This window comes from Myripristis murdjan, chromosome 17 (genome assembly GCF_902150065.1).
Source record: "Myripristis murdjan chromosome 17, fMyrMur1.1, whole genome shotgun sequence".
NCBI classification, from domain to species: Eukaryota; Metazoa; Chordata; class Actinopteri; order Holocentriformes; family Holocentridae; genus Myripristis; species Myripristis murdjan.
Window position 1 is genome coordinate 30162637 of NC_043996.1, and position 23676 is coordinate 30186312.

A 23676-nucleotide genomic window follows, 5' to 3' on the forward strand; every position below is an offset into this window, starting at 1 on the left:
TTGTTTCATTGGCAAAATTTGCCAGTGGAAAAAAATGAAAATTCACTTGAAATAAGTGAAAATTAGCTAGAAACAAGAAACAAATTTTGCCAATGAAACAAGCAAATTTTCACTTGTTTCAAGCAAATTTTCACTTGAAACAAGAGACAATTGTCTAAAAACAAGTTACTTCTGAGGTGATCATGTCTTATTTTAAGTGCAATGAGATATTTTGACTAGAAATAAGACATTTTTGACTTGAAATAAGACAAATAATCTTGGTAAGATTTTGAGTTTTTGCAGTGAAAGAAGACACATACACATGAGTCAGTGCCTAACTTCAACACTATGTACCATATATTGCACCACCCCACTAAAGTGCATAAAGTGCATAAGTCCATAACACTGATATTGAACTTGCTGAAACTGTATTGCATGAAATAAATTACAATGATACAAGAAAGGAGAACAGCTCATTCTCCTAAGACAGAAAAAGATAAAACCATAAAACCATAAAACCATATAAAAATAGTGCAACAAAACCAACAAGTATAAAACATGCTGGTTAACGTTAACGGATAACGTTGGTTAAGACTTTAGTACTAAACGTAGAAGCTGAGAACACAAAAACACATCCGTCTTGGCGATCTGAGCATGTGCAGAGGAGCTTGTGCAGAGTTTAATGACAAATGCAAGAGGACATCGGCTTCGAGACGCCTCAACAACGTCCAAAACCGATGGGAAAGGAAGAGGAATGATCAAAATGAGGCTGAGAGGTTCATATGGACAGAGGAGGAGGAGGAAGAGGAGGAGGAGGAGGAGGAGGAGGAGGAGGAGGAGGAGGAGGAGGTGAAAATAGCCGCATGATCAGAGTGGCGCCTGCGTGAGGTCTGCATCTGACACCATTTTCCAAAAACTGAATTTCTGGTGACCTAAAACACCTGAGTACCTGAACCTGAAGGTGTCTGTGTGCACAGAAGAGCTTCACCTCCACCTGAATACCTGGCAGGTGATTGGATCAGCCGTCTGTCCGTTATTGGCCAACTTTCCAATCAAACGAAGCCTAACCCCGGCTGGCTTATGAGTGTGTTGGTGCCCGATCCTTAACATTTTTGTGAAGAAAATCTACATCATTAGGTCATTTGATGGCTAATTAAACCTTAAGTAATAGTTATTTTCACTTAACAATCACTGACATGATAATTACTGATGATCACTTATTACATAGTAAACTATTCATTAACAGTTTATTGTTACACACATTTATCTACTATAATAAGTATCTGTAAAAAATTATCAAATAACTTGTAAACCTTTAAGAAACCATTTGTAGAACATAGATAGATGGACCAGATATTTATTTAATAACACATAAACTATAAACAAAGTATTAACAGCTATTATGAAGTTGGATTTTTTTTCTTAAATATTTTTAATTAAGCTGCTGAGAGGTCTGTGTCAACCTGAATCCTGGAATCGCCTCTTATGGCTTTATTTGTTTAGTAATTATTGTAACTATATAACTTTATAAAATAATGTTTACAGATAGTTTATAAAAAAAGGTGACCTATTATCCATTTAACAAGGCACTATAATCATCAGTAGCCATCAAAATTATGTTTATGATGTTTATAGATGGGAATATAGATATACAAACCAGTTATTACCCATTAACAAAGTGTTATAAGTATCTGGTGCATGTATCTATGTGATGTTTGTAGTTTTTTAACAAATGAATTCTTAAACGTTACAAAACATGAGGTAATTATTAACAAATACCTAATACAGTACAAAAAAATGTTGTAATGTCTGCAACAATAATCTGTTCATACATAGTATACTGTGTAATAACTAACCTGTTTGTTAACTGTTACGATTAACTAAAGTTTAATTAAATCAATTTATCATTTATTAATGATGGTTATTATAAAGTATTACCCCTCGAGGCAGTGTGGACGCAGCCTAAGATACTGAGGTGTGTGTGTGTGTGTGTGTGTGTGTGTGTGTCCAGGTTCATATCGGGGTCAGACCATCATATAATGTCACTTTTAAGAAAAAAAAAAAAAAAGAAAGCGTGCAGGATCCTGTGTGTTTCAGTGCTGCTCTGCGGCGTCCGGCGGTGAAAGCGCAGAGCAGCGGCGGGCCGTCGGACCCGAGCTCCCACACAGAGCCGGAGGAACGCACCGAGAGGGAAATGAAGTCCAGATGGAGGAGAAAAAAAAAAAAAACAGAGAAAACACAGGAGGATCAGAGGCAGGCCCTCGCCAACCGGCCTGAGTGACGGCAGGAAATGTAAGAGAGGAGGGACGAGCGCCGTTTCTGTGTCACTGAGACAAATTCCTGCACATTTATTATCCTTGGCGATTAAAACGATCCTGATCCGGAGTTTGTGTTTTATATCGCTGCTGACGGACGGAAACCCCACATCTGCAGAACTCGCTTTGTTCAACGGGCAAGAAGAGAAACGCTCCGGTTCTCCCTGACGCCCGTGACTTTCTGAAATAATAAAATAGTCATGCCTCTCACTCAGCACGTAATTAAGCCCGGAAACTTCCCATCTGAGGAAAACGATGAAACCGAGGAGGGTTTTTTTCCCTGACAGGAGCGATGTGTCGGATGTTTCAGGTATCACAGATGACGAGAGAGACGGAGAAAATCAGATAACTGAGAATAAAATCAACAACATGGAAGTTCAATATCATGATGAAACATGTTAATATGCAATAATGAGGTTGCAGTAAAGCAGCAGAGTCACTCTTTCTCCAAACTCCTGACGTCTGTGTCTTTCCGTTTGTTCGGTTTGTTCAGTGAAACTCTTCACAGAACATGAAGCGTTTTGACTCTTGAATTTAAGAGCAAATTTCCCATGAGCCCCGTTGTCTATGGATATTCTCATTTATCCAGGTCATCGTTCTCTTTGGGCAAATTGAATCGTAGGCAACTGGACTTGTATTTGTCTTAGGAAGACGTTTCGCCTCTTATCCAAGGGGCTTCATCGGTTCGTACGCATCGGTCTTTCTAGTCCGCACTAGTCTGACCAAGACAGTGGGGTAAGGTCCAGGTATTTAACCTCTGGGGGAGTGTCCACCCAAATGCCAAATGGGTGTGTTCATGCAGGCACTGGTTTCATTTGACCATTAATGGTCAAGTACTGGTACTGGTTAGATAAGAGGCGAAACGTCTTCCTAAGACAAATACAAGTCCAGTTGCCTACGATTCAATTTGCCCAAAGAAGACATGAGCCCCGTTGCTTTCCGCTCTTTTCTATGTTTGTTGTTGAAGAGCCAGAGGAAGAAAAAGTGCCGTTCAGACAGATACATGTCACTCTGTGTGATACCGAACAAAACAACACAGCAGTTTAGTTTCTGTCGCAGAGCGTGGCTGCAAAACACTGAAGCTGAAGAAGCTGATCGATCAGTTTTTTTAGGACAAGAAGCTCACAAAAACGGAACAGGCAGCCAATCAGAGACGACCTCTGCAACTCGCCAGACCAGGCCGACATGAGGTCAAAGGTCGACAGCTAGACGACTGAAGCTGGAGAGAAAACGCAGAGCGGAGGCTGACAGACGCTGCTCTGCGATGGTCTAGCTTCTTTATAAAGATTATAATCATGTCTCAAAATGACTCTGCTGGTGATTTTATTGATACTAAAATGAAAAGAGGCCGCTTCACTTTGAAACATAACTCCAGGTGGTAATAAACTGCTTGAACAAAAGACCTGTGGGCTCATTTTTATGAAGGAGGACGAGAAAACAGCACATGAACGCATCACTGTTCAGCAGCCGCCTCTAAACGCCCGAATGTCGAACTTTCCCAACAGCACATGAAGGCAGCGTTGCACTTATGGCTTCAATCAAACGCCAAATCCAAAAAAAAAAAAAAAGGTAGAAAAAGTTTAAAAAATGCTCCTTCACATCACTTCTGCCTCTGTTTGACTCACATTTATTTCAAAAACGACCTTCGGTGCAGCTTCGCTCTCACAGGAAGTGACATCAGCCCCGGGCGCCGGCACGCTCCGGAGCCACAGGAAGTGACATCACAGGAGGCTTCAGCGGAGCGTGACGCTCCATTGGCTGAGAGGCCGCCTCTGCACATCTGACAGTAATCAAGACTGTGGCTGCTCTGAGGATCAGCCGGGGCGCACGCACACACACACACACACACACACACACACACACACACACACACACACACACACACACACACACAGTGCACACATTCTGTTTTTAATAAGCACTAAACTGGGTTTGTGTTTCAGGCTGACTAAGAGAATGTGAATGAGTGTGTGTGTGTGTGTGTGTGTGTGTGTGTGTGTGTGTGTGTGTGTGTGTGTGAAGCTTCATTCCCAAACCAGACATCAGCTCTAATTTAATGAGCGTGGAGATGAAAGTCCCTCCTGACGTCTGTCACGCTCCGATCAGCTGAGCGACTCTCACATTCTGTCACATGAATTTCAGCCGCAAACTTTATCTGGGACATTTTTCTGAGAGGAACGCGCTAAAATCCACGCTCAAATACAGTCTCAAAGGCGTCTTCGGCCCTATTGTTTTCCCCAGAAAAATCCCTGAAGTTGCGTTCAGGTGTCACGTGTTCGCTCCGTCTTAGGATTTCATGAAACTCCACGACAGTCAGAGGCGACCCTGGTTTCACTTTCATGACCTGATGGACTTGAAATATTCAATTTGTCATTTTCAAGAGATTTCAAACATGTTACTTGCTAATTATCACCTACAGACGAGAGACGCACCTGAATCGGCGTCCTCGAACCCTCGGCGAGTAACGAATAACGTCTTTCTGCTGAATAAAAAATAAATCCCCCGTCCCAACATTTTTCCTTTAAGTTCGTCTTTTAATAAGTCATGCGATTTCTTCATAATCTGAGTTTACCTGTGAGGAGCAATTCTGCTTTATCCAGCCTTTTAATTTGAAGTGGTGTTAACTGTGTAGCACATGGACACAGACCAAAACACTACACAATAAGAGTCACGCTGCACAAAAACAATGTGAATGATATTATATTTCTTTTGATTTGCACAATACATAGTCGTTAGAGTGGGTTTCCTATACCTTTACTGTTGTAATAAGCAGGAATTTCAGCGATATTTATATTTATTTGTGGTTTAAATCCAAGGATTAAAAAAAATAATCAAGTACTTCCAGTTTAAGCCACGTCCACTTTTTTTTCCCCCTGAGTCCGAATCTGAATTATTTTGCCCCAAAATAAATACAAATATAAATATAAATAGTGGTGCCTCCTCACACCCCCACTACATACCATGAAGACACCTTTTCAAAATAAAACGTGTTGTGCTTCAGAGAGAAAAATCAGAGCCGCTCATTCGCTCTGAAACAGTCTGAAGATTTAAACTCAAATTCTCAAACTTTGAAGGATTTTTGACCCTGGTTTATCTGCTGTGTGTGTGTGTGTGTGTGTGTGTGTGTGTGATAGCTGTCACTCAGTCAGCCCGGGACAGCAGCAGAGGCTCGGCTCCTCACACTTTTGGACCGTTTGGACGAGCGTCACAGCGTTTTGTGAGTTTTTGACGCAGAGCGGCTCGATTTCTTAAACACAAAACACAAAAAGGGAAAAAAACGGCAGTGAGCCACATAACAAGAAACGACCTGAAGATTTGCAAGAAAAAAAATTAGTCCTGGAGATTTAAAAAAAAAAAAAAATGGACAGAATATTTGCTTAAAAAGGAAGTATTTTTTTCCTGTAATATAATAACATATTTAACATATTTATTTATTTATAAATAAATATGTTATAAAATATATGTATTCATATATTTATTTATATCTTATAATATAAGTTTTATTTATATCTTATAATATAAGTTTTATTGCCTAATTTTTTGGATTATTTCTAATAATTTTCTCTCTTTTTTTTGTAATTTTCAGGTCATATTCTTTCTTTTTTTTTTTTTTTTTTTTTAAATTTTCTTAAATTTTTTAGGTAATTTCCAGGTCATTTTCTTTTACTAATGTCTTGCTAAGCGGCTCACTGCCGTTTTCCCCCGTGTTTTTGAAAGAAATCAAATGAATGAATGAATGAATGAATGAATGAATGCTCAAAGGGTTTCAAAGGTCAAAGGGCAAACAGAAACACACGATTCTTTTTTACAGCTGCTTATTAAAAACAAACAGTTTTACAGCGACCCCGACCGCAGAGCCGCTGTGTGTTAGAGGCACAAAGCCATTCGCTGATTGCAGGTTTGCTTCATGTTGGTGACTCGGTAACGTGTCGCGGAAACTCGCCTGGCACCATGGCAACCGTATGCGTAAAAATGGGCGCACAGCGTTGATTTGAACACACACACACACACACTAAAGCCGCTCTGTGCTGAATATTCGTTTGGGTTCCAGCTTTGAGGAGTAAAAGTCGTCAGTCGCGTCTGTCTGTGTCGACGAAAATAACGAGCTTCGTCGTCGTGGCAACCAACGCGCCCGTGGCTCCGTGCGCAGACGTGGAGACGGTTTCCAAGAGAAAGAATTTCCTGCCACTGAGTGAAGTCATATGTATGTATATATATATATAGGTATGGACACACACACACACACACACACACACCTGACACACATACAGAATCCCACTGGTACAGGCAAAGAGTCCAACAGCTGCCTTCATTCTACACACACACACACACACACACACACACTAATACAAAGACACACAAAGGCAAATAAACTCATTGCACCCGAGACGGGAGAAAAAAAAAAGTTCTCAATCTGACCGACCCCCCACTGGGCGAACGAGAGAGAGAGAGAGAGAGAGAGAGAGAGAGAGAGAGAGAGAGAGAGAGGAAGAGAGAGAGAGAGCTGGGGCGCTTAAAATGGAATGTCCAGAGAATGTCCATGTCTTTGTGTGTGTGTGTGTGTGTGTGTGTGTGTGTGTGTGTGTGTGTGTGTGTGTGTGTGCGTGTGTGTGTGTGTGTGTGCATGTGTGTGTGTGTGTGTAAAGAGAGCGAGGGGGGCGTTCAGGGAAAGTGGGCGATTGAGAGAAAAAGAGAAGGGGCGCAGACAAAACAGACGAAAAAGATGGAGTGTGTGATAGAAAGAGGTAGAGAGAAAGAGAATGTGTGTGTGTGTGTGTGTGTGTGTGTGTGTGTGTGTGTGTGTGTGTGCTTGCACTGGAATCTGCAGAGGAGACGAGTGAGGCAACCAGTCGACAGCACAGCTGGTTACAATCAAAGAGCCCAAAGCTACAGACTGACACACACACACACACACACACACACACACACACACACACAGCAGTCCTCTGGGTAGTCCCCACTATGTGATGCTAATGCTAAGCTAATTAGCTGAGAACAAACCTCAGTCTGCATTTTCTACTTTTTTTTTTTTTCAAAACTAATTTATTTATTTAAATTCTCTCTGATATTCCTTGTTCTTTTATCCTGTTTTGTTGTTTTTCACATTAGGTGCTGACGTGTGTGTGTGTGTGTGTGTGTGTGTGTGTGTGTGTGTGTGTGAGATGTCCGTGACGCACGCCGAAACAGTGTGAGAGATTAACCCTGTGACACCTGAGCAGCTTCGTTTCATTTCTGCCAAACACATGAAACACGAGAAGCTAAACAAGAAAATGACCCAAAAATGTGGGAAAAAAAAGGAAATTAAGAAATCAACAAAAAACAAAGAAGACGAGATTTTATTTTTCTAAAACAGAATATTAAATATGTGACTATAATAATCAGAATCATGGCTTTATGGACATTTTCCCAAATTTTCCTTTTTTTCATTATTCATTTTATTTTATTTTATTTTATTTATCTATTTATTTATTTACATATTTATTTATTTTTCTTGTTTTTTTTTTTTTTTATTTTTTTTTAGCTAATTTCCAGGTGATTTTCTTGTAAATCTTTCTTTCTTTCTTTCTTTCTTTCTTTCTTTCTCTTTCTTTCTTTCTTTCTTTCTTTCTTTCTTTTAATCTGTTGTATGACTCTTATCTTATTTTAAACCTGTTTTTATCTGTATCCTCTTTTTAATCCTCATTTTCTTAACCATTGTGTCTTTTATTGTAAATGACTGTGCAGCACTTTGATAAACTTTTTATGTTTTTGAAATGTGCTCTATAAATAAAGTGGATTGGATTGGATTGCTCCGTTAGAGAGCAGAGGAGACGTGGAGCTGGAATCAGACAGTTTGCTGCTTTTACAGGATAAATGAATAAAACAACAACTAAAAAAAATAAAAGTGCACGCAGGAGGGAGGGGCTTCAGAGGACCGAGAGGCCGAGGCAAACGGAGGACGGTGAGTTTGTGCAGACGCAGGCGACGGATCTCACAGGCGGCTCGTTAGTTTGTCCTTCATTAATTTTCCCGGAGGCCGCAGGGGTGCACTGAGGAATCTGGGGGCCCCTGAGCGGCTCTGACAGCAGCGGGCCCCTCGCTGACGTGTGTCTGACTCAGAACATGAGCCCATCACGCACACACACACACACACACACACACTGCATGAATAACTGCATTTAATAATCTGCAACTTTCAAAGGAAGAAATCGGCTTTTCTGCTCTCTGCTTATCAATATTGATAAGCTCATTGGCTCAAGCAGCAGCAGAAATGTGAACATTAATTTCCTACTAAGCCATTATCAACATAATAGCACTTTCATAATGTTTAATGTAAATTCAACTCATGTTTTTATCTGTAATTGACAACTGCAATTGTGTTTATTTATCTATTGTATTATTCACTGCATTTGTATCATTTATTTATTGATTTATTGTTTTTTTTCTGTATTCAGTATATCTCATTGTATTCTAAAAGCCTGACCAGGGACAAAGACTGCAAATTAGCTGAAGCTAGACGTCTTATATACATCACATTTTCCCTTTTTTGTGGCAATGTTGTATGTATCGCCCCTGTCAAATAAATATTAAATAAATAAATAAATATTTATCTGTCCTCTGCTGCACAGGAAGTGATGTGTTTCATGTTTTTGTTGTTTATTTTTTTAGTTAGTTAGTTTCTGTAGTTTTTGCAGTTTTAGTTTCTGTTCCACATGCAGCGTGCAAACTCAACATCACATCCAGACACGCTGCCTGGAAACGCTGCGTTCTACACGTGTTCATTCATAAAAATAACACATATTCTTCTCTCCATAAACAATGTACAGGTCTGCTGATCACAAAGCTACAGTCCTCATGTCACGGAGGAAAAGATTCATTTGATGAGCCGAAAGCATGAATCACTACTTTTTTTTGTGTATATTTCCAGTATGAGAGTGTTTCAATGGGGATTTAGAGATAAAAGAGTCACTGACATGTTTTAAATTGTTTGGTTTGTCATGATGAGAAGAAGGTAGAAGAAATATTTTTAAAAAAGTAATTCAGGGGTTTAACAGCGAGCAGAGTCACGACACGAGGAGCTGCTGCGTTCCTGCCTGATATCTGTGAGGCTCGGCTGGAGGACACGAGTGTTTACTGCCACGTCCACCAGACACCTTCCAGAAACACACTGCCCCCCCGCCGCCCCCCCATCCCGCCCAAGTGGGTCTGCTTCACTTTTTTTTTCTTCCTAGGAATGAAGTCAACGTCCTGCACGACATGAGAGCTGATGAGGATTGGGGAGCCTGGCGGCGGAGCGGCTTCTGATCAGAGCTCAGCGTCTTCGTCCGGACGCTCGTCGGCCTCCGCGGGGACTGAACCCGTGACACTTTGTTTACACGACCGCCCGCACGAAACACAGCTCAGCTGATGTGGGATTTTGAAAAACTGACTGGTTAAAGGAAAAGTGCAATGTTTTGGGAAAAATCCCCAGCCTGAGACCAGATGTTGGACACCGTTTCCACCTCTGGACGCCGAGTGGTTCAGTCCCTCTGGGTAGCATTTTGTGTTAGCTTAGCATAAAGACTTGAAATCTATGGGAGTCGTTAGCCTGGCTCCGTCAAAGTGGAAAATATAAAACTTACAACAACTCCAAAGTTGTCTGATGTACACACTGCTGTTTAAATTGTTCATGTTTCTATTTCTATTTTTTATATATTCCTTGTTTATAGTGTTTATATTGCTTGCTGCTATTTATCATCTGTTTACACTGTAAATTTCTTTCTAAATTTGCACATCTGCCTACATCTATGCACATTGTTTACATCTACGCACACTTTTTTTTTTGCACATTGTGTACTTAGATCTCTAGTGTCATATTTTATTCTTTATTTTTTTTTTTATTTATTTAATCTTGTAATCTGTGGATACTGCTGAAAACTGTGAATTTCCTTCGGGATGAATAAAGTATCTATCTATCTATCTATCTATCTATCTATCTATCTATCTATCTAGGATCATGTGGATCTGAAATACACAGCTTGGAGTTGTAGAAGAAGTTCATTAGTGGCAGATCACAGCGATAGACGGAGGGATAAATGTGTTCAGAGGTTACAGCGCCACCATCTGATTTCTGCTAAAATGACTCTCATTATTTAAAAAATATTCCAAGACATTTTATTTCAAATCCACATGATCCACTGTGTGAATCAGACGGCTTCAGAGCTGCTGGGAGGTTTATTTTTTCACTTTGACGGAGCCAGGCTAACGACTCCCATTGACTTCAAGTCTTTATGCTAAGCTAACAGGAGATGCTAACCCATAGGAGCTGAACCAGTGGTCGTCCAGAGGTGGACATAGTGTCCAACATCTCGTCTCAGTCTGGGGAAGTCTGTGATCTTGCCCAAAATGTTGGGACTGCTCCTTTAAGCGTGCGTGCTGTTGTTTTGAAGCGGTGACACGGCGAGTGGTGCGTGTCGGCGCTTCATCGGAGCTCAGTGACGGTTAATGAGTTCCTGCTGGTCAGCCTCCATGATTCACTCCACATTTTACTGCACACTCGTTCCTGCTGTGGAGGAACGATGGGAGCTTTTCAATAAAAAAAAAAAAAAAAAAAAAAAAAAAATCTGTTGTTTTTCTTTTTGTTTTTCTGGATTTGAAATAAAAACTCCGGCAGACATGAGGTCAGACTTCTGACAAAAAAACGCTTTAGCAATACAGATATCATCATCATCATCATCATCATTATTGTTGTTGTTGTTGTTGTTGTTGTTGTTCATATTAGTAGTATATATTAGTAATATATTGTTCTGTTTGTTGTATTTACCAAAGTATATTGGTGTGTTTGTTATATTTACTGCAGTATATTGATGTATGTGTTGTATTTAGCACAGCATATTGTTGTATTTGTTGTTTTCACTGGAGTACATTGGTGTGTTTGTGGTATTCACTGTAGTACATTGCTGTATTTGTTGTTTTCATTGCAGTATATCGATGTGTTTGTGATATTTACTGCAGTACATTGTTATGGTAGGTAGGTTGTTATGGTAGATGACGGCCCATCTAGGATTTCTTGTGTTCAAGTAAGGGGCAGACAAAAATAAGAATTATATTCTTCTCTCTGCTCCTTTCTAATCATGAAAAGCATCAATTTGAAATATGTGTTGTGAATTTTTTTTTTGTACTAACTTCATTACTGTGCATTTTCATGAACGGAATAAATAACAATGAATGAATGAATGAATGAATGAATGAATGAATGAATGAATGTCTCCTACAGTATATTGTTAAATTTGTAGTATTCACTACAGTATATTGATGTGTTTGTGATATTTACTGCAGTATATTGTTGTGTCTCCTACAGTATGTTGTTGTATTTGTAGTATTCACTGCAGTATACTGTTGTATTTGTTGTGTTTAAGGCAGTATATTGTTGTGTTTGTGATATTTACTGCAGTATATTGTTGTGTCTCCTACAGTATGTTGTTGTGTTTGGTGTATTCACTGCAGTATATTGTTGTATTTGTTGTGTTTACTGCAGTATATTGATATGTTTGTGAATTTTACTGCAGTATATTGTTGTGTCTCCTAAAGTATGTTGTTGTGTTTGGTGTCTTCACTGCAGTACCTTGTTGTATTTGTTGTGTTTACTGCAGTACATTGTTGTATTCATCACATGATCAGCGTGCAGAGAGGATGGCTCTTCGTCTTGTTTTCTGATCAAACCTGAGCCGGCGCTCTCTGCTCCCTGCAGTGAGACAAGGCCGCCTTGTGCTCTGGGCACGCCTCAGCCGCGCTAACCTCCGACAAATGCCATCTTGTTACTTTAATCACATCTGAATGCTCCCGTATGGTCGAAATTATCCAATCACAGCAGCGCCGTCCTCTCCCCTCTGACGGTTGTTGTTTTTTTTTTTGTTTTTTTTTTGGGCTGAAAGCTGCAAAGAGGGAAAATTAGAGGCGAGGTTTTGGTGAAGCGGGCGCTGGCAAACCGACTGAGCACAGGACCAAATGTGAAACTGGGTCGAAATAATCCTGCAGCGCTCGGTTATATGTTGTAGGTGGGCGGGGTTTACCACAGCAGGAGAAGTCAGGTTAGTCTGCAGTGAACAGGCAATTCCACTAAACTAACTCTTAGCGATTCACTGTGTGACACAGCAGCTAATAAAAACAAATGGAGAGAAAAAAAATTTGCAAAAAATAAAGAAATGCCTGTTAAGTAGTTTGAGGTTTTTCCACTTTTTTGTCACTTTTAAAGATCATCCTGTCTTCCTTTGGAATCAATTAGCCCTATTCAGATCCTTTCATGTCTTATAAGTTTGTGAGTTCCTCTTGTTTTCTGTTTTTTAATGATATTTGACCTTCTCTCACTTTCTGACACACAAGAGGCCCATTAAATATATGAGGATAAGAAAACAGCAGCAGATTAGTTAGAAAATCATCCTTCAGAATGTCTATCAAGGAAGAACTGCAAAGAAATACTGCACCATCAAACAATAAATCCTATAGAACATAACCATGAAATATTACACTGATGGCCACATTCAGCTGCACACATGTTGGGCCGTCACTGAGCTCACTGTTTGTTTTAAACATGACTTCAGCTCATGCATTACACTGTCACATGGCATCTTTTACTGATTGGCTTTAAAGACTATAAATCATTTTACCATCAGGTGAAAAACTGAGTGCAATTCACAATAATAAAATGCAATTCACAATATCAACAAAAGAAGTGCTCCAGTCTCATTCTGAAGCGCTAAATTATTGCATTCTCTATTTAAAACTGCAATATGCAAGTTTTTTTTTAAACTTTAAAATAACAATTAATTTTCAAATTGGATGTTTTATGAATTATCATTATCTGTGTCTGTGTCTTTCCACCTAAATTGGATTTTATTATATAATATATCATTAATCAATTATATTATTAACTCCAGTGGGTGTGGTCAGTCAGAGGAGGGCGGGGCTAAAAAAAAAAAAAAAAAAAAAAAAAAGCATTATTGTTTAGGTTGCACTGCATGCACTCACTAACCAGAGCAATGTGCAATAAGTTTGATACTGGAATAAGGAGGATAAGCAAGGAGGACAGAGGTCAAAGGTCACCGCCACAATAGATGGTGTGAATGTTCCGACAGAGAAGAAATGAAGCCCGGAGAGAAAATGTGTGTTTTTCCACAACACTCTGTGTGTGTGTGTGTGTGTGTGTGTGTGAGTATTTTTAGGTCTGCTGCCCGTGTGGTTTTCTCTGCAGAGCTAACGTGCTCTTAACTGTTCTGCCTCACAGCTTGGACGACGCGGCCGCCATCGTCCCCGAGCCAAAGCCCCGCGAGCGGCCGCTGCAACACCAGCCTCTAAAACGAGCGTCAAAACCAAACAAACCCAAACTCTCCTCATCCTCTCTCTTTCTCTCTCTCTCTCTCTCTCTCCCTCTCTCTCTCTCCTGGCGATGTGCTGTCGCTGGCTGCCCGACAAAAACCCGACTCAGGTCAAACACCTCGTCTCAAAGGGAGGGAGAATTAAAACGTCCAGCTATCAGTGTCGGAAAAAAAACCCTCTGATTGTCTGTGCCTTTCGTCGCCTGGTGGACGGTGTCGCCGTGGAAACAGCCGGAGAGGCAAACACCTTTTATTTCGACTGAAGACACACTGGGGGGAAGAGGGCGAGCCGTGCAAACAAACACAATTTACATTTGGCTTCTGGAGCGTCGGGGCGCTGCACACGCTCGAACTAGGGACGGGCGATACCACACTTTTAGGATTCGATACGATACCGATACTTTTTCTTGTATCTTCACCGATACCGATAATTTCTTATTGGCAATTTTTTTCATTCAAAATATTATTACATTTAAGACAAATTACATGACAAATGGTCAATACATAATAAAACTAAAATTAAAATAAATAACATAAATATGAATGAAATAAATTAAATATGAATAAAAATTTGCACATTTTCACTGTTATTGTTGTTTTCTTGCACTTTTCTTGTCAAAAAAAAAAAGAAAAAAAGACCGATCTGCCATTATTTTCTGTGTGTTCCTCCGGCTCCCGCATTCGAGCCACTCTTGCTGGCTGTGTTGTCGGGCCGTCCCGTGACACGAGCCAGATCAATACGCCGCCAGGCACAGGGGTGTCTCGGCACATAGGAAGTGAAGGAAGCTATCGAAAACAGCTGAAAGTTATGCATGCACCCCCAATTCTTATTTGTTAGTATCGATATTTGTTTAAGGAAATTGATGCCAAATGAGTAGCGCGTGAGTATCGATATATCAATACCACAGAATCGATGCGCCCATCCCGAGCTTGAACATCTCAGCCGCCGTGTGAAGACACCTGACTTTCCCTGCACGTGTGCACCTGCACAAACACTCGGAGTTTCAGCTCAAAACAAGAACTCCAGCTTCCAAATGTGACACCTGCGCTAACAACATGATCACCGACGACACCGTATGATTTCATTTTGCCATCAACCGAATCTGTTCTACACTTTGGATGAGGTGTGCTATCGACAATACAGAGCAGTGAACTTGAGTAAACCTTTGGATTTTAGTTATAGATTTCTTGTGTTTTGGAATAAAAGCCTTCATCTGGAACAGACTATAACGTTTCATGTGAGGCAGGCAGGCTAAAAAAAAAAAAAAAGTTATATCCCATGTGGCACAGGAAATTGAAGAATAGCAGCATCTAAAATGACAGTTCACATAGTTCATGACTCAACCACAGTGGAGGCTGGAAATAGAGACCTGATGCAACAGCATGAGTGTGTTTTTTTAACTGGGTAAGGCAATCCGCTGGTGGTTTCAAAGGTAGAGACTGAAAAGCAAAGGGCGAGGAGTGGAAGTGGAAATAATGTGGAGGAAAAAGAAGTATTTATCTAACGTGCAATAATGAATAGAGCCAAATTACAGTCTGACAGCTCAGGGATTTTGACCTGAAGGCCGAACCCGAAGCAGCTTTGAGAGGAAAATGTCCTGGAGTGACCGGGACAAAACCGTTCACATCCCATCCAACCCGACGACGGAAAGATGAGGAAGAAAAAAAACAAAAAAAAAACAACTCCAAATCCAGATGTGCCGAGCTGATGCAGATGTTCCTGAGAAGACCCGAAGCTGTAATCTGCTGTCGAAGCTGCTTCTACAACGTCCTGCCTCAGAGGGCTGAATACTCATTTAAAGAAAAAAAAAAAAAAAGACAATTCTGTCTTCTATTTGCAGTAAATTTGGTGGTTATTTTCATTATTTTGTGTGTGGACCTTTGGCAAACAACCTCAGCTGAGTCTGTTTTGAATTCAAAAAAGTGAAGGAGGCCACTATGTGAAGCCGCTGTCCCATTAATCGACTTGAGAATTACTTTTTTCCGTGTCCACGCCTGTGTTTCTGACGCCGCCACTCCATCACTTTCATACTCAGATTCACACTTTGCTGTTAAACCGGTTCTGCCGTTCTTTGAGGACTTCAGGGACGGAAAGCCAAACATTTTTCGACAGATATCCACAGGGAGCGTCTGCGTAATCCCCCGCATTTCACGAGCCTGACGAGTCGGCACAGAATCTCTCATGTTGGTGTGTAAAACAGGGAGGCGGGAGGTCGGCGTGTCCGGATCAGCCCGGGGGAACGTGACCTCCGCCGTGTCTCCCTGAATCGCAGCCTCACGGCGGAGGCACCCTGTCTGCTTCGTCCATCTCCCCTCATCTTATCTGCCGGCGTGCAGACGCTTATCTCGACGTGTTATGTAATGATTGAGCAACTTCAGCCATTCATGGGAGCTGCTGTGACATCTGGAGTCTGAAAAAGAAGGCGGCGTACCGTGACAAACCTGCGTCAAGGAGCGACGGTGGCTGTCGGAGTGTGTTTTGGTGTGATGCAGCATGCGGTCGCCCTCAACTCTGATTTTTCCGCCTCACATGGGGAGGAGAAAAAACATCAGATCGGGTGTTTTCTGATCAGTGTGGACGGCAAAAAGCTGCCAGAAAAGCTGCATCTGAACACCCAAACTGGACTTGGTCAGCGTTGCCATGACAACAGCTAATCTCTGAATCACTCCAGTGCTGCAAGGATTAGTCGATTTGGCGATCAACAGAAAATTAATTAACTTATTTTGGTCATTTATCAAGTAAAACCCCCACCCCAAAAAAAACATCTGCCACATGGTCTGCTTCTCTAAGATGACTGAGATGCTGCGACTGTCTTCCTTCTGTCTGCTCATATCTTTATCAAATTAATATTTTGTGTTTTTTGGCTGCCAGTCAGACTAAGGAAGACGTTTGAAGACATCACTCTGACATGATTTATCATTTAATCCAGAAAAAAAAAAAAAACAACATCAAACGGCTGAAGCGCCGGGGTTGTTTGATGAGAAGCCTCGATGCCGCGACTGGAACGTGTTGAAACGAGCAGCGGAGTGAAGCCTCTTTCCACGCGCTGACATCACGATGGGCTCACACTGCAGTCAGATATGAGTTACATGCTGCAGCGGCACAATCATATCGTCTGAGCGAGCAGCCACGCACAGAAAAAATCAGATAGCGGCGGCGGTGTAATTGGGCGTGAGCGCCTGCGGAGTGAGACGACACCCGGCTGCTGAAGGCACGTAAGGTCGAGCTGACGCCTGCAAACCGAGGCTGGAGGCTGTGGGGGGAAGGAAAAAAAAAGCCTCAGAAACTTGTAAAAGCTGCAAAAACAGCCGCACGTCTCAGCAGTGAATCAGCCATAACGCACGTGTTTCTGCCGCACAGCCTGCTGATGGAGGCTGGAACGCCGAGCCTCGTCGTCATCGCTGCAGTTTAAGTTCATTTTGACTGTTTTCAGCTCATTATGAGGAAACAATTCACCCGAGAGGTCTGGGTTGCACACGTGTAAAGGAAACACAGCAGATGGAGCATTTCTGTGAGGCCGATAAGAGGAGGTAAAAAAGTCAGATGTGATGCGAGTTCCTCCAGCTCTTCGCGAAGCCGTTTGAGAAGCCCTGCTCGAGAGAATAATGCGCTTATTGTCGAGGAAAACCTTTACAAGCCCAGCTTTGTTTTTGCTTCAGCTCAACGTTTACATGGACGTTTTACAGGCAGAGCAAACTCCATAACCCTTTGGCCTTTGAAAACTATTCAACACTAAGCACAGCGTTTAAAAAAAAAAAAAAAAAAAAAAAGCATCAGTCATGATCAGTGTTGGGGAGTAACTAATTACATGTAATTAAGACGACAAAATAAATGTGATTGTCATGAGTTACGCTGACTGAGAGGAAAAACACAATACAAAGCGGTTACATCTGAATATATTATTATATATATATAAAAAGCTGATAAAAAAGCTGAACGTCGTCTTGTGGCAGATTTCCAGACGACACTTTGGGACAAATTTGAGTTCAACAGGAGCGACTCTACGTCCAGACCGGCCCCGCTCATCTGGCAGGGTGACCTCAAAGTCTGATCGTTGTTTCTGATTGGTTCTCCTGTTTGAATTTGCCCCGCCTCTCACGCATCGGCCAATCAAATCGCCTGTTCCTGTGAGCGTCCGGTTTGCCAGGCCTGAGATCAGCCAACCACATCGAGGCCTGCTTGTTGTTTGTGATTTGTTTAAATCACAAACAACAAAATTTGTAAATTTGTTTAAATGTGTTTTGTTCTGCTGTTTAAATTGTTCATATTTCTATGTTTTTTATATTCCTTGTTTATAGTGTTTATATTGGTTACTGCTATTTATCTTCTGTGTATACTGTATATTTCTTCTAAATTTGCACATTGACCCACATCTATGCACATTTTATACACCTATGCACACGTTTTTTTGCACATTGTTTTTTGCACACTTATTCTTTATTTTTTATTTATTTAATCTGTAATCTGTGGATACTGCTGAAAAACTGCGAATTTCTTTCGGGATGAATAAAGTATCTATCTATCTATCTATCTATCTATCTATCTATCTATCTATCTAAAAATTAAAAATCTTAATCTTAATTCAAGTTCTGTTGAGGAACTTTTCCTAACAGTTTGACAGTTTATGAGTTTTAAATTGAGGTTTTTAGGACTTTTCAGCTTTATTGCTCAGTTTAAGTCCTCAGAAAGTAATCAACACGTTAACATGTTTATGGGTATATGGGTATATGGTTTAAAAAAATGTAATTTGGATAAACTGTATGGAAGTCAACTGATACAGTAGTTACTGAGTAGTGGAGAAGGGGTAGGATTTAAATAAGCATGCGCTTCTTTGTACTCCTTTTTGGACATGTTTTGTTGTTTCTACTATTCTGTATTGTTTTTGCATTGTGTTTTTTTTCACATGTTCAAAATAAAGCCTTCATTCATTCATTAAAATGTAACGAGTTACGTTACGTTTGAATGAATGAATGAAGGCTTTACTTAATTACTTTGATGAAGTAATTAAATTGCTACATTTTAAACATTTTAACCTGTTACATTTCAAAAGCAACCTTCCCAAAAGCATCACTCTGAAAGCAAGGCTGCGTTTAAGGTCACATCAAATCAGGTAAATATGAAAACACATCTTGTTGTTGTTGTTTTTTTTTTGTTTTGCCGTGCCATCCACACTAAGCTGAGATAAGATAAGATAAGATAAGATAAGATAAGATAAGATAAGATATTCCTTTATTAGTCCCACGGTGGGGAAATTTCACGTATTACAGCAGCAAAGTGGATAAAGCTGGTGTTTTTCTTTTTGGTGTTTTTCTTTTTTCACAGAAATCGCTAACGTAGCATGTGATCTCCGTCATGTGATCTAGATCTGTAGTGTGGCGTTAAACCTGCAGAGCCGTGCACGTCGGATCGCGTGTTCTCGATCGGGGGACGGCAGGCTTTTGGAAAACAATGTGAAATCACCTGGTGTGGTGTAGCAGGGACGCAACAACCAGAGCGTCTTCATCAAACTGAAGAAGACGAGGACATAATAGAAATCCCTGAAAATCTGATGTAAAAAAAAACCTCTGTGGAAGACTTTTGTTAGAGACTTCTTTGTAACTGCATGCCTGCAACCCAGATTCCACTGTTTTACAGCTGCAGCATCGCATCAAACAGAAAACAGCTCCATGTCTCGCATTCCCCTGTAATTCAGCACGGCATATTTGGCATCTCTGGAAACCTCGGGATCTCCGCTAGAATTTAAAATGAAGCTCTGGGGTTTTGAAAAAAAAAGCTCGGCTGTGCAGCAATGAAGAACCCGCCGAAGGGACTGGAGGTGTTGGGGAAGTCAATTATTCCCCCAAATGAAGTAAAGTGAAGCCCCCTTTTCTTTCTTTTCCCCCACAAAGACAAAACCCTCGTCAGAGCTGGAGGGCGTCAGGACTCTGAGGGACAGTCTGACTCGCCCGTCCTCGGCTGACCTCGACGTTCTGTTTTGAGAACGGCCTCTGAAAGCGTGAGCGAGTCGCGTCTGGACTTACGTAGATGTTGCCCTGCCGGTATCGCAGGAACAGGTTGTGCATGATGGCCCCGTCGTGCAGGTCCTCCAGCGTCGCCATGTCCTCCACCCCTCTGATGCTGCTCTGGTGCATGGGCTGCACCTTCTGCCTGGTCAGGGCATTCTGCTTGTAGGTGTACACCTGAGAGAGAGAGAGAGAGAGAGAGGGAAAGGTCCAGAGGTTAGAGAAATAAAAGAATCCACCTTGTTGGTTAGATTCTGCCTGGCTGTGGCCTGCAGACGGCCCCGAGTCAGCAGCACAAGTTTCATATCATCATTTTAGACTGAGCGTTCCTGCGGAGTTTGGCCTGGTTGTGACCACGTCAGCCCGTCCAAAATAGACAGAGACAAGACCGCGAGACCGCACGGCCTTTTTATAGGCCCGTGACAAAGAGCCTGATCTCCCAGCAGCCTTCACAATATTCAAAAATTATTCACGGCCTACCACCGCTCTCCTCGAAAAAGCTCCAAACAAACAGGACTGATTGGCCTTTTGCATCTTGGCAAATGGGATCACTAACAATCTGTGCATGAGCAGCGTTAGTCTAAAGGCCTGGATCACATGACCAACATGACGGTGCTGAACAGCATCCTGGAAGCAGATGTAGCAGATGTTCATGTGTCCCTATAATGAACCCAGAAGGAGCCAAAACGCATTCAAGTTTCATTTGTCAAATAAACTCTGCACATTAACACATACGCCGAATGTAAGACGTTATCATGTTCTGTCCAGGAAACATCCCATCAGTTTGACTTTGCACGATGTCACTTTTGTAAAATCAAACCCTTGACCGTCGCTCGTTCAAAAGGATGATGCAAACCGGATTCCTGCTTTTCACTGGGCGGATCTACCACAACTGAACTGCACGGAACTGAAGTTGCATTCAAGGCGCACTTTGCATTATCAGTGTCGTGCTAAATTCACATGATAGGCAGCAAACCGACAGCTGACAAGTTATTTTCAAAGGGAGCTGGTGAGGTAAAGCTGACGTTTGTCCCTGTGTGGAGAGAAAAAGTCCTTCAACTTGTGATGTGGACAGAAATGTCTGCAGGTTGGTTATCAGGTGGGCTCTTGTGATTCTGGGCTAAAATCAGCAGGATTTCCTTGTTACTAAATCACATGGTAAAGCTTTTTTCTTGTGAATTTCTGACTTTATAATCTCAGAATTTTTTTTTCTCACAGATTTGTGAATTTAATCTAAAAAATTCTGTTTTTTTTTCTCTGAACAAAATGAGTGAGTGAGAGACTGAACCCTGTTCTGTCTCTCCAAAGTTCAAATCTTCAAACAAGCAGTGAAAATGGAGGAAAAGCCAGTTGTGCACACCGGCGTTAAGCCACTGCATTCATGACACACAGCCACACAGTGACAGTAATTACGTTACTTAAGTGTGTGTGAGCAAGTGTGTGTGTGTGTGAGCAAACCCCACTGTTTCTGAAAATTACCTTACTTAAATTAAATTCTGGTGTTTTGGACGTCAGAACACATCGAATTTAAGCCGACAGGACTCATTTTTGGGGATTTTTTGTGATTTTTGGACCTCCAAGGAACATGATCCCATTCATTTGAGTTGTTTTGGACAAGGCTGGCATGCAGTTAATAGTAAAAAAAATCATTTTAGGGTGCACGTTTTCTTTATTTCTCTCACAAATCTCCAAACTGCTCATTTAAAAAATGGATGGATAACTGGGGGAAGAGGAGGATGGAGTATTGGTGACAGACACTGAAGGACATTTAAGTGCACTGGTGTTGATTTGTTATTTCTAATTTGTGTGTGTTAATGTTATTTCATGTGCATGGTGCCTGTCTGAGAACAGCGTATCCTGGGATGCAAGACACATTTCAGTGCCTCTGACAATTAAGTATAATCTAATCTAATTCCAAGAATGCATTTCTGTTCCAGAGTGCTGGCAATCATTTTCATTTTCTTTCCGTTTCGCCAAGCTTTGGAGCCTTTTGCACGTCACTGTTAATGTCCAGCACCTTGATCCCGTTTCTACGCCTCAAACTCCAGTGACAGACCGTCCAGAGGCACGTATTTTTCATTTGATTTAGCCCTCGGTGTCGAAATGCGGACAAGCAGGAATCGTAAAGTAACCGAGCCTCACGCAGGTGACGGCTCCAGCGTTTTAACCTGAATGATTTACAGCGGTGAAAGTGCCGAGTGACAGCGAACGTCTCCTGTTACCAGCGAGGTGAAAGGAAAGCCTTAAGTTAGAGAGACCGTCCCGTCACTGAAAGGTCACACGTTTTCTCCCTTCATCAGCCTGTCCGTCAGCGGGAGTGTGTTTGAATCCCTGCTTCCTTGTTGTTTTTACATCCAGGACAGGAGTGGCAGCTAAAACGCTAAAAGCTAAGTATTAAAACGGATCAGGATTCACGGCGGTGAAGCTCGGGGACTGAATTTAACACCAGCCGGCAGTCAAATGTGGATGAATTATGGCTAATACTGTGAGTTACTGTTCCAAGCTCTCTGGCAGGTCACCAAGCACAATTTGGACATCCTCGTCTTGCTTGAAATATCCAGCTGGCTCTGTCGGGAAAGCGGTGAGTCGGTGCATTTGAGAGTCCCGGTCCGCTGTGGACAGAAACCGGAGTCCAGCGCCCGGTGAGGATCCTCCCAGCTCGGATGTTGCGGTACCTTCCAGAGAGATGACATATGGCAGATAGGTGGGATTCCTTGTTGCAAAATGACCTGAATAACGCTGCTATGTCATCGCCTGGCGGGGTTGTTCTCTGGAAGCCGGCCTATCGGCGGCGTCTGCACGGCGAAATCCCCCTCAGATCCTGTTACGCTGCGAGAGCTCATCCGCCTGCAGCTCCGGCAGCTGTTTTCGGGATGAAGTGTTAAAATGTACTGAAGCTTGAATCAGGCCCCGTGTTTCGAACCCAGTCGTGGATTTGGAACAGTCGCTGCCTCGATAAAACCCAGCATTTATATCGCAGAAATTTATCTTTGAGCCGCTCATTTATGGTTTTTCACTTGCAGTAATTACATTTTTGGCCGACTAGATTAGCTTCCCGTGTGTGGTCTGGGACTGCTTTTTTACCCACACAGCACAACAAATTTCAAGACAAATAGCCCGTGGTGAAGGGCCAGTTTTTCTTCAGTTCACTCGGCCTAAAATAACAAAAAAAGCACAAACGTGACGAGCCAAACTGTAACTGAAACCTACGGCTAAATGTCCGACCCAGCCCGGCCCGTACGCTTGAGGTTTCCATCCTGTCGGTGCACCAGCTCTCCTGCAGCTAGTGAGAGACTACATTTCCCAGAATGCCTTTTGACAAGCCTCAGAGAACAGCCTGAGTTATTCTAATGAAGAAAAAGAGCCACACCATGTTTTAGATCACTGAAAAAACCCTTTCTGATGTCAAGTCTGGAGGTGACATTACCTCATTATGCACAGCAGTAAAAACAAAATACACAAAACTACTACATGGAAAGTAAACGTACATGACTAACAGCTGTTGTTCCCCTTTAAGGTTTGTCCTCGAGAGGCTGGAAGGCCGCAGGACACAGATCATGGAAGGTTACAGCTTCAGTCAAAACATTTCACTCCACAGTCACAACCTCCCCCTTCATGTGTGTGTGTGTGTGTGTGTGTGTGTGTGTGTGTGTGGTGGTGATGATGGTGAGCGTCTCGGTGCTGATAACAGAGCAACAAAACAGGAGATGAACTGGAGTTACACTCATATAAACCTCTATAAATACGGGTTTACAGTGAAGCTGCTGATGGCCAATATTCATTACCAAAACAAAAAAAAAAAAAAAAAAGATTTTAATCTGAGGCATATGAGCCTTTTGCAGGGAGAAAAAAAATCAGAGCTGGGGAGAGGGGTGATATTCAGAGAAAAAAATTGTACATTTACAAGAAAAACAAAAGCTCAAATTTTCTCTGAGATTAAAGTCGTACATTTCCAGAAAAAAAACTTGGATATTCTCTGAGATTTAAGCTGTAAAAATTCACAAATTTATGAAAAAAAGTGAAAATACTTAGATTATAAAGCCACA

General features: G+C 41.6%; 1 protein-coding gene across 1 annotated transcript in view; it reads right to left on the bottom strand.

Annotated features, from left to right (window-relative positions):
* The window catches only part of myo10 (myosin X), a 178410-nt gene that overhangs the window by 90136 nt on the left and 64598 nt on the right, over positions 1-23676 (bottom strand). Inside the window, exon 3 of the mRNA XM_030073697.1 lies at positions 19649-19807. Coding sequence (XP_029929557.1) covers positions 19649-19807 — 159 coding nt within the window. The remainder of the gene's footprint in view (positions 1-19648; positions 19808-23676) is intronic.